Genomic DNA, 15,792 nt, shown 5'->3' on the forward strand with positions numbered 1-15,792 from the left:
CATCTATATTAAGTTATGCAGCAGAAGTGTGGGGTAATTCAAAAGCTTAAGAAATTGAACGAGTGCAGTTAAAGTTTTGTAAAAGACTTCTTAATGTTAAAATGTCAGTAAGTAATGTGTCTGTATATGGAGAGTTAGGGCGCTATCCGCTTTATATAAATCGTTTTGTTAAGATATTCAAGTTCTGGATTAAAGTTTTAAATTCCAATAATTGTATCATTAAAAACGTTTATAAGGAGCTGTTTAATGATGCTATTCATGGTAAAAAGAACTGGGCATATAAGTTAAAAGTTTTATTAGAAAACTATGGATATGGATATCTTTGGGAAATACAGGACAGTATTATTGACGGTAAAAGTTTGATTCCGTGTTTTAAACAAAGAGTGATTGACTGTTTTCTTCAGGAATGGAGAAGTGATATCGATAGCAAACCTGTATTATTAGTATATAAACATGTTAAAGAGAATTTCGAATATGAACCTTATTTAGACTTGTTGAACAAATCACAGAGACTTTTCATAACAAGATTCAGAACATCTGCGAACTGTTTACGCATAGAAACCGGGCGTTATGGAAATAATAGAATAGACAGAGAATATAGACTGTGTCAAATTTGTGAAAATGGCGAGATAGAGGACGAATATCACTTAATGCTTAAATGTACGAGATACTGAGTCATTAGAAAACGATATATTAATGAATATTTTTCACTTCGACCAAGTATGTTTAAGCTAATTGAACTGCTAAAATTTGTGAACCACAAGACAATGTCAAATTTGGTGATGTTCATCAAATGTGCACTTAAAATTCGAGAAAATATGCTACGACAAAATTACTTTTCATAAACTCTATATTTAAATTTATTGCCGACTGTTTAATGAGTTAATTAATTTGCTTGTCAACACATACCTTCATTTACGTAAATAATATTTATATTCATATTAATTTTATTATTTATTTCACATGACCTTTATATGTTATGCATGTATAGATGATAAACTATGTTTAAATCTAAAATCTAATAAACGATATGTTCTGTTCTATTCTGTTCTGTTTAACCTTATCTACAATTATGTTTAACAAGTTATTAAAGAAAGTTTTTTTTAACTTTCAGAAAACATTCGTTGCCTTCAGGATCTGACGATTATCAACATATATTGAAAGATAGAAACATATAGAAAACAATGTAAGGATACTTCTTTATAGAATAAATTAAGATATTATTCAGTGGATGTCTGATATGAATTTAACTTTGTATATAAAATCTTTTGTTCGTAATCATAATGATAAATATAAATGTTAAAAATAATTTCTATTAAATAATTTCACTGTGATACAATTTTGTTGTTGGTACAATTTTAAAATCAGCGAAGAACTGTTTAATATCCTATGTATTCACCCTAATTTGTGTGCATAAACGTAGTCGTTTTTGTATTGCACTGCACTGTACATAAATAATGACACAACGATATGAATTGTTATCAAATAATAATGCTTTTGAAAGTTGAAAATAAAATATGTACAGCATACTTTAGTTTGAATGATTCATAGAAAATTATATGATATTGGAATTTCATTTTTGTTTTTTAGGTGGCCCGCCCCTGGATATAGGTAAGGTACAACTTCAACAGACACCTTCATTACCTTTCTTACAATCAGAAAACCGAAATTTAAAGGAAAAATGTACTTAAATGTATATATTATACCACATCGTGTCAAAATTATAATTTAAACACAATCTAACCGCTGTGGACGATAGGTTATGAAAAATCAGTGGCTCTACTTATGTGCCCGCTCGAGGCTGAATAAATGCATTGTGAGGCATCTGCCGTCTTTCTCAACCTTAAAAGCTAGACAGTTACCATATGAACTTTATAATGTCGGCGTGACTAAAAACTAAAACAAAATAATATTATTTAAAAACATGTTCTGTTAAATGGTGTAATTTTCATAGTTTAGTCAAATCATGAGTTTCTAGTTTCTTATGTTTCATCAATTTGTTATATACTAAACTGGCTGTAAGTGTTTAACATAAAACGCCACAAGAGTTATTAAAGATCCTGTAACACATTGTTTTCATGATTTTATTTCATAAATATGATGCTCAAAATAAGATCGATTTATAAATGGCAACATATACAGAACGCTTGAACTCTATTTTCTGACATATTCCATTATAACTATTTTGATAGTTGATTCGATATATTAGTAGCGTTACTATATATTTTGCAAGTCATTGCAGTCCACATTAAATAAAGCAAGTTTGGACGAAAGCATTTATCATTTTTATTTTATGCTTTTCAGTGGATTACTGATTTGTTCGTGAAAATTATATTTGGTAATTTCACAGTGAAAATTATCAAAATATAATTTCACTCTTTTTAATGACGAAACTACTTTTTTAAGATTTTCCTCATGTGGTACCTCAATTTTATTTTTGCTGACAATTCTGACAATGTCAGGCTGTTTAAAGAAAAAGCAAAGCTGAAAATGATGAATACCTTAAATGTCAAAAGTATCAAAAAGAAGAAAACTTACTTCTATTCATTCAAATTCCAATCACCAAATTTCGTCTCTAAATTTTTTTTGTTTCATTTTTACATTCTGAAAAATACATTCCTTCCCCATGCAAAACTGCTCTTGATGATATTTGGGCATATTAAAGTATCCTACGAGCAATAACTGCCGTATGCTTTATGAAAAATTGAAAAGCATTGACAGCCATCACTCGAAGAATAAGTAAAACAACCCAGCGTTCTTGAGCAAGCTTCCAAGTTTTTCATTTTCCTAGCTCCTTTTCTGAATGTTTTCGCATCTGTCAACACTTATTTTTTGTCTGTTACAATCCTCAAATAATTTGTCTTTCTTTTAAAAAGGTGTATGACTAACAAATCCAAATTATATCCCTCTGAATCTTACACAATTATTTTCCTCCAATGAAATACACAACTTTAAAATGGCTGCCGCTTACAATTTACAAAGCCAGGTCTAATATAAATTCGCAGTAAGTAACAGAAATATGGATGGATGGTTGCACTTTTTCTCCTACAAGAATTGTTTGTTTTTATTATTAAAACAAGCGGTAATTCAAATTTTTTTAATAAAATGAATAAATATCACCGTCATTTAATGTTGATTGGCGGACTTATTTTTCAGCACAAGACTACTTGTTTTTAATGAGAAATTCCGACTAAATGGGGCTCTCAATGGGGGAAACAGTTTTGATATTAACGTTAAAATTATGGAAATTTCGTTTTAATTTGTTTTTAAGCATAAAATAAAAAGAAAATGTGTCTGTTTGTTGTGTAAGATGTAATTTTATTTCATCTCGTGAACTTTAAAAACAGTATTCTCACGAGTGGCGTAGCCACTCGTGAGAATACTGTTTTAAAAGACCACTCGATGAAATACAAATTTGTGCTTACCTCAATTTCACTGCTTTTAACGAGCGTTTAAGCCGCCATTTTATGAGCCCATTGTACGATTTTGGTCACGTGATCATCCGCAGTGATTGTGTCTTAGTTGGATTACACAGTAAATCGTTGAGATGTCATTCTTATTATATATACCCTTCTAAATTTAAACCGTTATTTTTTATATTTTTTGATTAATTAATTAATTATTTTTTTTTGTTCCCGATGTTTTAATTCATAAATTGATTATACTATACTTTTTGTAGCATACCAGAAAAGGAAAACTATATAAAGCAGATTTATACATAAAGGCACAATAAATTAAACACTAGAGGCAGTGTTTTTGGAAAATTCTAAGCAGATTTTATCGAATAACATTTGTCCAAAGTCATGATCTTCATACATGACATACTTTCGTTTTAAGTCCCCTACCGGTTTACCGGAGGAGACTTTAGGTTTACCCTCCGTCCGTCTGTCCGTCTATCCGTCCGTCCGTCTGTCGGTCCGTCCGTCAGTCCGTCCGTCCACAAAACTGGATCCCTCAATAACGCAAAAATTACTGAAAATATTTTTATGAAACTTGTATGCAGTATGGAGATTATGCACGTCTTTTTCTTTTTTTCCTATGCTGAAAATTCTCGTTGCTATGGCAACAAATAGACCGAAAATATGGCAAATTTTACACATAACCTGGATCCATTGATAACGCAATAAGTACTGAAAATATTTTTTATGAAACTTGACATATGGGTAGATTGCAGTATGGAAATTATGCACATCCTTTTCTTATCTTCCTATGCTGAAAATTCTGGTTACTATGGCAACAAATAGACTGAATTTCAAGATTTCTGATTCTAGATTTTAAATTTTTTCACTATAAGTTCTTTATTTCTTAAGGTATTTTCTTCAAACTTTAAATGCTAGTCATCAACCACATTAACCACATCATATCTGACAAGGTTTACAACTCTAGCACAAAATTTATCAGAATAACCTCCCTTGAATTTTCATGAAAAAAACATTGTTTTTTTTTAAATAACTTCTTTTTTTCTGAATGTATATATTAAACTTCATATAAATGTTTCTTATTATTACTCAACATTTGTGAGTGTTCAATACTCTAGCAAGACTATTTCCAGAATTATGACCCTTTTGAACTTAGACCTTTTTTGAGAAATTGGTAATTTTTACTCCAACTTCTTCAATCATGATAGGGTTTTCTTCAAACTCCCACATCATAATAATATGACAAGGTTTACAAATCTAACATCCATATTTCCAGAATTATCTCCTCCTTAAACTTTTAATTTTTCCTATTCGTTCTTTTAACTTTCATTTACTTCAAATTCAAAATAAACATTCAATATTCATACCTTCATTACTAATTGTTTTTTGTTACACTCACATCATGTATGACATCTCTTTTTAAAAAATTGCTTTTAAAAATGTTATATTTTGATAACAGGGATGTTTAAAAAATAACTTTAGAGTGTCCTTCAGTCCGTCTGTCTGTCTGTACATAAAATCTGTTTCCTGTGATCACTTTTAAAGAACTTTTACAACAAATTTACTTAAAATAGAAACATAAGTGAATGGCCAATGACCCTTCAGAATGTTGCTTGGGCTCTTACTGGTAGGGGACTTATGGATTGCTTGCAATACTTTGATAATTGCTTGTTTGTTTTGTTTTTTTGTTTCTAACGACAGATCATCCATCGGATATGTTGGCTGATATAAAAATGTGTTTTCTGTTCTTGGCTTTGAATAGTGGCTCTCGTAAATAAAAAATATAAATAGAACAGTTTGGTTTTAGTTGCATATAATTTTATGTAAGTCTTTTTATCAAATCATGTATACTAGTATAAGTTAACAATCCAAAGACAGCAAATATAGATTAAATATCATTGTACACTTTAATGAATCGAATAGTCAGGTATAAACTAAAATATAATATGTATTTTGATAGTTCGGGAAATGTTGAGAGATATATCAGAGAACAACGAGTTGTCCAGAGGTAAGCTATAAATATTTTAGTTTCTGACATGTTAGATATTTCTTTTATGTGATTTTTTGGGTGGATCTCTCATTGATGAATAGAAATTATATTTGATAATTTCACAAATAACATTATAAAAATATGATATTACACTTTCAAATGATAAGATTACTCTTTAAAAACATCTCAGAGGTATCTCACATTTATTTTTACTTACTGCCTGTTTTTTTCTTTTACAATTTCAACACATGGAAACTGTCGATATTTTGCCCGAAATTTGGAAAGTTTGTTTTATCTTTGGTAGCAACGAATGATTTGAATAGTGTTGGTGCAAATGTATATAAGTATAAAAATCTGTAAACAAAGTGATCCCTCAGAAGCATTAAGACGCGTCTTTATTGTTATATATTTTTATAATATATACAGATACGAAATAGAATAAACAATAACGGGCTTTGAATATTTCATCAAAGTGATGTAAAAAACTAGCGTATACAAGTGGATTTATTATTTGTTAGGTTAGTTTAATTTCCCTTTTATTTTTATAGTTCCGGCAATGGTTATTTCAGCGAACAGAGAACAGTTGAAAGGTAGGCTATAAATATCTTATTTTCTGATATGTAAGGTAACTATTCTAATAGCTGATTTATTTTGTAGCTGTCATTGATAAACAGCAAATGAATGAAATAGTGTTGTTTCAGATTCATAAAAAATGTTATATTTGTCATTATAAAATATTTAAACTGATCATAAATAAAATAAACTTTTCAATCTTAACAATAACGTCCCAATATCCACAATTTTGGTTTGGTGGTAGTAAAATTTTGATCATATTTTAGAATTAAAAAAAGAAAAAAGAAAACATGTTATGAGTTTATTGCTTGTTTAAGTTCATGATGTCTTTGTTTATAGTTTTCACCGCGAGCAGAGACCAGTCTATGGGTAAGCTATAAATATCTTATGTTCGCCTATAGATACTAAATTCAATAGTAAAAAAGTAAATCTCTCATCAAACGGTCTGTATTTTTCAAATAAAGAAATAATTGTTAATTTTATTGCTTCCGCGTGATAACCCAAATTTCACATTTTTATGTTTTACAGCAGGTGTAAATTGTCGAATGGCAGCTGTAAAAATTGTTAAATTTCTCCGGGTATGTTACTATTAAATATTCAATTTCGCCTTAGCTGGGGCTAGCTAGGGACATGAGAGATGTTGCACTATGACATTATCTTTCATGTACAGACTGAATCAATCTTAGTCTGGAATTTTCAGTCAGTATTGTTGTTTTTATTGCTACCGAGGCTCTCTCCCCTTTTCCAGTTTTCATTTTTAATTTGTTATTTTGAATCCTGAGAACGCATCGCTAATTTGACAACATCTTAAAAGGGTAAAGCATGAAGGAAACTAACAAAGAAAATGATATACATTTAAATAAAACTGTACCAAATGATAAAATGTTGACTGAGATCATGATTTGCTTTAGTTTTTAATTTCATCCGAGCATGGTGTTGTGATCGGCTTTTCTCCGTTGTTCGACGTCTGTTAACGGTGTACCCGTTACCAATTATCGTAAGGCTACATGGAAGTTTTCAGTGATGATCCTCTGCAAATATGTTTGACATTGGATCCCGCAAGTTGATAAAAAACAAGATTGAATATTTTCTGATATCTTAAACATTTTATCGAAAATAAATTCTAAATTTCACAATAAATGCGTGTTAGATTGTCCTTTACAAAAACGGCTGAGGTAATCCACATGATGTACATGATCGCAGTCTAAGCGGGACAAGAAAATAAGCTGAAAAATAACATCTCCTATTACCAATCGGTATATTCCCATGACAGTACGCATAAATAACCAGCAAATGGTCTTCTTAAACGATTGTTTAAAACATAACTGGTCTCCAAACAAAAATAGAGTTTAGTTTCCAATTGAGAACTTTTGCAAAACAGTTTACTTGTGAAATGTTGAAACAATAGTCTGTATATAATAACCACGTACACTTGCGTTACTTTAACATACATGTAGTACAAGCTTAAATACAAAATATGGCGTATCCACAGCCTTTATACAGAGTATGAATGCTATCGAGGCGATTCTCAAACTTCCTAAGAACATTTCTTAAAATTACAAAGCACTTACATATATAACCATGATAACAGTCTCTCCATTTAAAATATTGTTTTTGTCTCTCATGATGGAAATAGCTTTAACTAAGGAGATGATTCTGTTCTGAACCAATAAGTAAAGAATTGAAGGGTCTACATGCATGTGCTACCAACGTATGCTGTCCAGTTTAAACGGCTTATCTTAAATGTTCTACATTTAAAAAAGGTGAAATGAATTATTTCGTGAGGAATTCAAAATAACTTTTAAACTCAAATGACTTCTTCAATCACGTATTAGATATGATAAACAAGATCAATAAGGAAAGGCGGCGTTCAATGAACACAACCCCCACACGACCCATCAACAAGAACCAGCGACGAGGGGTCCAGGAGGGCCCAACCAAAAATAGGACAATGCGCAAGGGAGAGCACGGACAAAATATTCACTTAATTGATACTTAAAATGAAATAAAATAAAAGTAACCGACATGTGATTAAAGAAAACAAATAATTGATTAATCAATACGCCCACAAAGAAAAATGGCACAGGGGAAGGGGACTCGAGAATCGAGGAGGGGATGGGTAAATTTAAAAAAAACAAAACAAATGGGGCAGAAGGGACGATACTTACCGTTGACGAGAAAACAACAATGGACGCAAACAAAAATGTCACCAAACAGTATGAAACAACAAAGACATACATCTGAGGAACAAAGAGGGCCGCTGCGTTATAACGGTCAGCAACATAAGCATAAGTTTAAACCGGTGAATGGTGAACCAAACCTCACTTTTAGCCCCACCATTTTCCTTTAAAACGAGACATTGTAAATAAAATGAATCTCCACCAAGTGAAGTTCTATCAGTTGTCTTGGTTACAATAGGTGAAATAAGTAAAGCACAGATATATATATATATATATATATATATATATATATATATATATATATATATATATATATATATATATATATATATATATATATATATATATATATATATATATATATATATATATATATACAAGTGAACCCATTGACCGTAATAAAAGTATTCAAAGTCTTAAAAGAAGATCGAGCAACAAGAAAATCATCTACAAGGGCCCGACGAAGCAAGATAGGAGGCGAACATTCAGACAATTTAGTCCCAACGGGTTTTAAGAACTGTCCATCATAGAGTCTCCCACTTGGTCAGTCAGATGTAATCAAAAGAGGACAGCGTAGTGTCCACCTGTAAACGGGTTGAACACTAAGCATGCGGTGTGTCTTAAAATAGTAGTGTCATAGTGTCATAACCTCTTTTAATAAACGTTTAATGGTTTTAGTTAAAACAACAGAAAAATTACCATGACCAACGATCTTACGACGTTTGTAAATCACATCCCAATAAAAATCGGGCTGGCTGATCCCTTGTCCCAGAAGTGTTTTTAAATCACTATTGAATTTTGAAATTAAATCAAAATTACGTAAAATATTTCGATAATCAATGTTAGCGGTAGCCCCGCTTTAGAAGCTTGCTACTAATTAAATTATTGCGCTCGTTGAAATCCTTTACGTTGCTACAAGCTCTAACGAATCCAATAAGCTGAGAAACACATACCCGTAAGATGTTGCAGGGGTACGTCTCCATCAAAATGTGGATAACTAGCTATGAAAAAATCAAAGTCATCACTTTATCATAGATTTTCGTGAGAATAGAATTGTTGTTGAGAGTAATATGAAGATGTACAAATGCTGTACAAAAGTTTCAAGAATTCATTTTATTTAGTTGTAGCTCTTAGTGATAAATATCAGACACCATTTGATAAAAAAAAGAATTAGCTAAATTAAAAATATCATCAAGGTATCTTGAAATGATTAAAGGCTACTATAAATCTTGTTGCGTATCTTCAACATAAAGTCTCTTTCATAGCAATACAAAAACAAATCGGCGACCAGGGGTGCACAATTAGTACCCATAAGAATAACTATGATCTGTTTACATAGGGTATTACCAAACATGATATAAAAGTTTGCTCAAAGAAAAGATAGTGCTCTACAAACTTCGTCACAGGTCCACATAGTATAATGCTTCACAATACATTTAGTTAAAAAAAAACTTTGTAAGAATTACATGCTAAGAGGTTAATTTTTTAACCGTGCAAAGGTTTTTGAATTAGGGAAATTAGTTTATCATTTATAATTTAATTACTTTATGTGGCAGTGTTCAGTGTCAGTTGCTCGTCTATTTCATTGCCGACGGCACCGTTTGTCTCTAGATATTTGTCTCTAGATATGACTGGAAATTATCAAGGTACGCATAAAAAGGTATCGGGATTTCTTTCTGTATTTGAATGTTCAAATTTTCTTAAAGTAGAGAAAACGGCATCCCTAAAGAACTCCAAAACAAAGACGAAATTGAAATTGTTTCAGGCTCGGTAACATTGGGTCTGTTCGTTGACGTTACTGAAAAGTAAATGTTACCGTCCACGCCCCTAGCACCGGCATTATCAGAACTTTATATTTAAACATGGAAAATTGTAAGTCTTTTTAATTTAGAAACATCCAAAGGTTTGCTCATGCGGTTTATTGGAATGGTCCAACAGAACAAAAGAACTTAAAATACCACAAAATGCACACACAACACTTTTGTCGTGCTAAACGTCTTTGATTATATTTACGGGGCAACTTTTTACGGCCTCCTGCACACAGCACAAAAACCGGTACTAGGAAACGTGATCGTTTTTTTCTCAGAATTTTGTTTAAATTTTGCATTAGGCACAGAGCTGACTTAGGAGGTAATTCTTTATTTGATATTTTCTTAAAAGACTACAGATCTACAGATGATTTTAAATTCGAAATTTTACCTTTTTGCATGTTCAAATGTTGAAAACTGTTAAAGCCTGTGGGGGGTTAAGGAAGCTTGCAATTACAACTTCCGTTCATGACCAGACTCACTCAAACCGAGCGTGCAACATTTTGACTGTTTCGGAGATCTTGTTTTAAGTGTCACATCAGCGTATTTTGTGTCATGAGGAGGTCATAAAAGGTCTTCCCGTACGTTTAATCAGTAATGTTATATTTTCGATCCTTCAAGATATTTCTGCACGAGAATTGTTGCGCGTTTTTCTATGTTGTTGTTGTTGTTGTTGTTTCATTCTTGTATTGACAGTTATTTCTTTCTGGTCTGGTTAAAATATTCCGACTTGAATACTATAAAATCACCCGCATAATATGTTGCATGCTCATTAAATTTGTCTATTGACGTCTTTTCTATGATATGCAGACATTATAAACGCTGTTCCCTTTTCAAAATTATATTTCATTCCGACGGTTTAGGACACAAGCCAACTTTTATTTCGGGGCCATACACCCCAATACTTTTTCATGAAATTGCACTAAGGTCATCATGGAACCTCCAAAATTTGACACTTCCGTTCCAACCCATGAAAAGCTGCGTATGGTCCCCTGTAAGTAAACGAATGTGTCTGCACTAAACGAGAAAACAGTGGGCGATTCTAAGTGAATTTTCTTCGGGTACCTGTCAGAATCTCAGAAAACATGAATTAGCTTTTTTGCACATTTTTCAGCTCGCATTCTCAAGCTTTAAGTATAGGACCACCTATGCAAGGATCAAATTTTCAACAATTCGGTCCAGGTATGACTATTCAACGTTTGCTTTTTAGCTATATAACTTTGTTCAAGACCTTGAATGAGAATCTAATCTTAGTCAGTTATTTTTTGGAACAGATCTTTTAATATTATAACCATGCAGATCTTAAATCAATTCTTTACATAAAATATAAATAATTTTGAAATAGGTTTTAGTTCTATATTAAATTCGTAGCAGAAGCCAATTACCCATCTATATAATATATTATCCATTGGTATAAAGAACATGTTGGTAGAACATGTGGTTTTTGCATTTATATTTTTAATTGAAATAGACAATATGTTATTATAATTATTATTATTATTATTTATTATTATTATTATTATTACTATAATCATTATTACTATTATTATTATTTTATTATAATTATTTTTATCATTATTATAATTATTATTATTATTATTATTATTATTTTTACAGCCCCTACAGACCAAAGGGTTCGTAGTATCTTTGATTTACTGTTTCTTTTGTGTACATCTATAAAAATTCTTTTATTTTTTCTAACTATTGATTTTGATTATAATACATTGTAATAAAATAAGAAACTGACAGACAAATGTATGGATGAGTCTCTTTAACAAGTCACTTTGTGACATGATTTACATGTCGAGTAGTTAAGCAGACCGTTTTATTTTACTTTTTTTTTCATCGGTGTGAACATATTAAAAAGGAAAGATACATTGAAAGCTTGCAAAGTAAATGCAATGTACAGTATAGGATTTCTTGAACATTCAAAACTTGTAGGACACAGTGCATGTAGACATACTAGGGTATGATAAACTTAAATTGAAAGTAACCATATCCTTTCAATGAATATACAAGTACATTCAAAGTAACAAACAAACAAACAATGTATGCATATTTATTTGATCAATATGCTAATACATAATGTCAAAAGTACGTGTCATGCATATTTCTGAAATTATAATGTTGGTTACCAAACCTAAAAAGGTTTTCATATTTGCTTATCTATCAGTAATTTATAGTAAATTCAAAGTTGTGGAATTTCAGAGTCGGTATGACTTCAACACTGTTGGAAACCCTGGACCTGTTACACCTATAGGACACAGTGTATGTATACCAATTGCTATATATGTTTCAAGATATATGCATATTCGAAGAAGTTATGACAGTAATATTCTAAATTCCAATTAGTGATTTTGCGTTTTTATGATTGGAATAGTGATAAAATTATTATGAACTTGTTTGGTCGTACTTTGTTCATAAATTATAAGTATTTAATACAGTTTTAGATATTTCAAGGCTTTGTTTTGAAAATACTGATCGCTAAATTTATAGAGAATGTGCATATGTATACTGAATTCAAGAAAGTATATGTAAATTTAAGGCCTGTGTAGAATAATAAAAAGTTTGTTTGGTCACCTCTGTTCAGTAAAACGATGCCTAGTACTCTTATGGAAATCCTGGTCGTGTAACATAATAAATTATGGAGAACGCAGTTTGTATACACAAATTGTATTAGATGTAGCAAAATGCATGCTTATCAAAACAGACAGTGTACTTTGATATTTCTTTGCGTGAGCATCATTTATCATTAAGCGTTATTGCAAAAAGATTTAAATATAGGCTAAGGAAGACCAATTTGAAGTATTTTCTGTTCTTCTTAGTTTATAAAGAAAACAAATTATGCAATGCTGTGATATTTCAGGATCAATACAGCTCAAACCCGTTGCAACACTTTGACGCTTTAACACTTGGAGGACCCAGTGTATGTATACATATCGAACTATCTTACCTAATATATTTACGATAAAAGTAGTAGCTTTAAATTTTCAGCGAAAATACATGAACATTCAAATAGTAACTTACAATTAATTCAACATTAGATTTAGTAAAGAGATTCTGAAATTATGCGAAGTTATGTGTTATGCCTCAATCTGTAAATATGATATTCTGGTTAGACAAACCAAAAGCTTGTTCTGTTTTCCAGTTTTGTAAGCAATCAACTGCATTTTATTTATGGCTTATTATGACTCAAATACGTCCGGAATTCCTTTCATTCATGGAGGATACAGTGTTTGTGTATATATTTATTGCAGTGCATGTAGCAAAATACATTTTCAAAAAATAGTCCTGTCTGTAAAAAAAAATGAAAAGTGAAATATACAATGTACACAATTACTCTTTTGAAATTGTCTGTCATGCTATAATCCGTCAATACAATTTTAGGTTAGAAATTTTTTTAAGCTTTTTCTATGTTTCTCTGTTAATAATCAAAAATAGTAAATATCGATACTGGATAATTTCAGGATCCGTATGGAAGCCGTTCCACACCAAGAGGAAATTATGTATGTATAGTATTTGTATTGCATGTGGTATCGACAGATGTCATGTATTTTCAGTTCATATGTACGCCCTTTCGGAAAGTAATATGATATGTACGAATGTGTCATTCCTTTGTGAAAACATTATTTAATAAAAATGCTTGACATGCTAAATACAGTAAACAAAATGTTAGATTAAACCAATTAAATGTTTGTATTAGTCATAATCTGTTCATTTGTAATCACCAGTAATGTTTGGATATTATAGGGCTCTGCTGGACCAAGCACTTATGGAAACCCCGGTCAATTAACATATGGACAATGCAATGTATGTACATATATTATTTCTTGAATTAAAATATTTCTACTTTAGTACATATTTTTTTAAAAGTTAAGGTTCGATTAGTTAAGGTTCGATCAATCAAAAGCTTGTTCTCTTCTGCTGGAAATTTAGCAAGAAATGCAAATGTTGAATGTATCGGGAAGCGTATGACGTCAGTATTAAAGTTCTCAGGAAATTGTGACCATTATTTCACCTGGGGAATACAGTGTATTTATGTTTTCGTATTTCAGGACCAGTCAGGCTTAAATCCTTTTGGAAACATTAGAAGCAATCCTGGCATCTTCACACCTCGAGGAAACAGTGTATGTATTCATAGTGCGCAACATATTGCATGATATATCCATTCCAACAGTAGTAACGTTTCTTTATTTAATTTTAACGAAATAAAGACGTATGAAATATGAACGCCGGTGTAACATCAAATTTTGACCACGTAGATCAATGACGCATGCGTTGAGAATTAACTCTTGGCCATTTTCAACATCGAGAAATGACCCTGCCAACATTTCAACATTTAAATTTGATGTAAAGACGATGAGACATGATGAGTCGTTAACATTTGATAAAAATGGGACCAATTTTTTCGATTGGTTATATTCCAATTAAACGTTAGATACCGTTAAATTGTGATATAGCACTCGGACTAATCAGAAACTCTCCCAATCTTCTTTTAAATCACTTCATAATGCCAAGTTCAGACTCAAACTAACAATTCCTCCGAGATAGGCAACATCATATTTATGTTGGGCAGGAAAATGTTTACTTAATTTAAAGATCATTCATCGTTTATTTCTTGAAATAAAGTACAATAAAATAAAACTTATTTCAGTTACCATTTCTGTTGTTTATTGCAAAGATTCAACGGGATATCGTTGCTATTTATAAAAAAAAGGCATGTCCTGTCATTACAACGGAAAGCTATGAATATTTCGGACGAATTTGAAAGCATGACATTTTAGGTCTGTCGTCTATATCATATATAAAACTTGAACCGTGTATTACCACGACTTAAATTTGTTTTCATCTTAATCTATCTTGTTTATTAATGTTGCATGGTACAGTTTGAGTTTGAAACAAACACGGGCGATTTCAAATGCCGGGAAGGGAAAGAACCTTTCAATGCTTTGCCAAGATTTGCTAGCGGCACAGATGTAGGATACTCGCTTTGGGTGCAAGTAATTTCTGGTTCGATAATCTGACGAAACTCTGTTTTTATTAATACCCACTATCGTTTATAATGCAACACTACACTTTAAAATATCTAATTAAACATGAAACTTAAGTCAAAGTTATGTTTTGTCTTCATAACTGTCTTACACCGCTTTACGAAAGTGAGTCTTATAGCGGCGGGAAGATAACCAAACTAGTGTTTTCTCGCAAATAACAACAAACTACTTTGCATGAATCCGAGATATGTGACGGAGGCCCGCTGAGAAACTGGGTATAAGTGTTAATGAGAAAAATAAAAGGATACACGGCATTGTAGCACGTGTATTACTAAAAATAGCTGACTGAAATGACAGCCCTGCCGCTTTTGAAGCGACTTCCGAGCTTGATAATTATAAGCTATTGAATGTCTTTAAAATAACAATGGAAATAGATGTAAGTTTTAATGCTTTTATTGAAATATTGCAAAATACAAAAGTATATACTAAATGTATACTGCATGGCATATCATATGAGTGTTCGCCATGTAAGCACAGTATAGCGATGCTATGAAGTTACGTCACGCCAAGTTTGTTGTAATTATTCTGAATAAACGTTGGGCGACTGGCGTTTTTAGTTATCGTCTTGACATTTTAAGCATCTTTCAAATTTATAGTGCCAATGGGCTCATTAATATACAAGGCCAATTTTTAGACAAAAAGCAGACAAGCTTAAAAATGACTATTTCAGTCGTATTAAATGGCAGATTTGATTTCCAAAATAAAGCGATTTATAAATTTTAAATCAAAAGTATATTTTTTTAGGGTGGTGTCTATGCTTTGCCTAGGGCA

At 31.3% G+C, this 15,792-nt stretch overlaps 1 protein-coding gene across 1 annotated transcript; it reads left to right on the top strand.

Moving 5' to 3' along the window:
- The first annotated feature begins 1,112 nt into the window (after positions 1-1,112).
- Positions 1,113-14,743, top strand: LOC132715130 (uncharacterized). The gene is made up of 12 exons (XM_060698104.1): positions 1,113-1,186; positions 1,591-1,611; positions 5,380-5,427; positions 5,958-5,999; positions 6,322-6,351; positions 11,085-11,152; positions 11,588-11,604; positions 12,179-12,238; positions 12,837-12,896; positions 13,438-13,476; positions 13,721-13,780; positions 14,026-14,743. Coding segments are annotated over exons 1-12 (552 nt in total). The 5' UTR covers positions 1,113-1,184; the 3' UTR covers positions 14,131-14,743.
- The last annotated feature ends 1,049 nt before the right edge of the window (positions 14,744-15,792 follow it).

This window comes from Ruditapes philippinarum, unplaced genomic scaffold (assembly GCF_026571515.1).
Source record: "Ruditapes philippinarum isolate M1 unplaced genomic scaffold, ASM2657151v2 ctg16696_1_1_1_1, whole genome shotgun sequence".
Classification (NCBI taxonomy): Eukaryota; Metazoa; Mollusca; class Bivalvia; order Venerida; family Veneridae; genus Ruditapes; species Ruditapes philippinarum.

Excerpts from the sequence above, each read along its gene's own strand:
- LOC132715130 (XM_060698104.1), top strand. Across the intron at positions 5,428-5,957 it reads GAACAACGAGTTGTCCAGAG|TTCCGGCAATGGTTATTTCA; the intron begins GTAAGCTATAAA and ends TTATTTTTATAG. Across the intron at positions 12,897-13,437 it reads TAACACTTGGAGGACCCAGT|GATCCGTATGGAAGCCGTTC; the intron begins GTATGTATACAT and ends GGATAATTTCAG.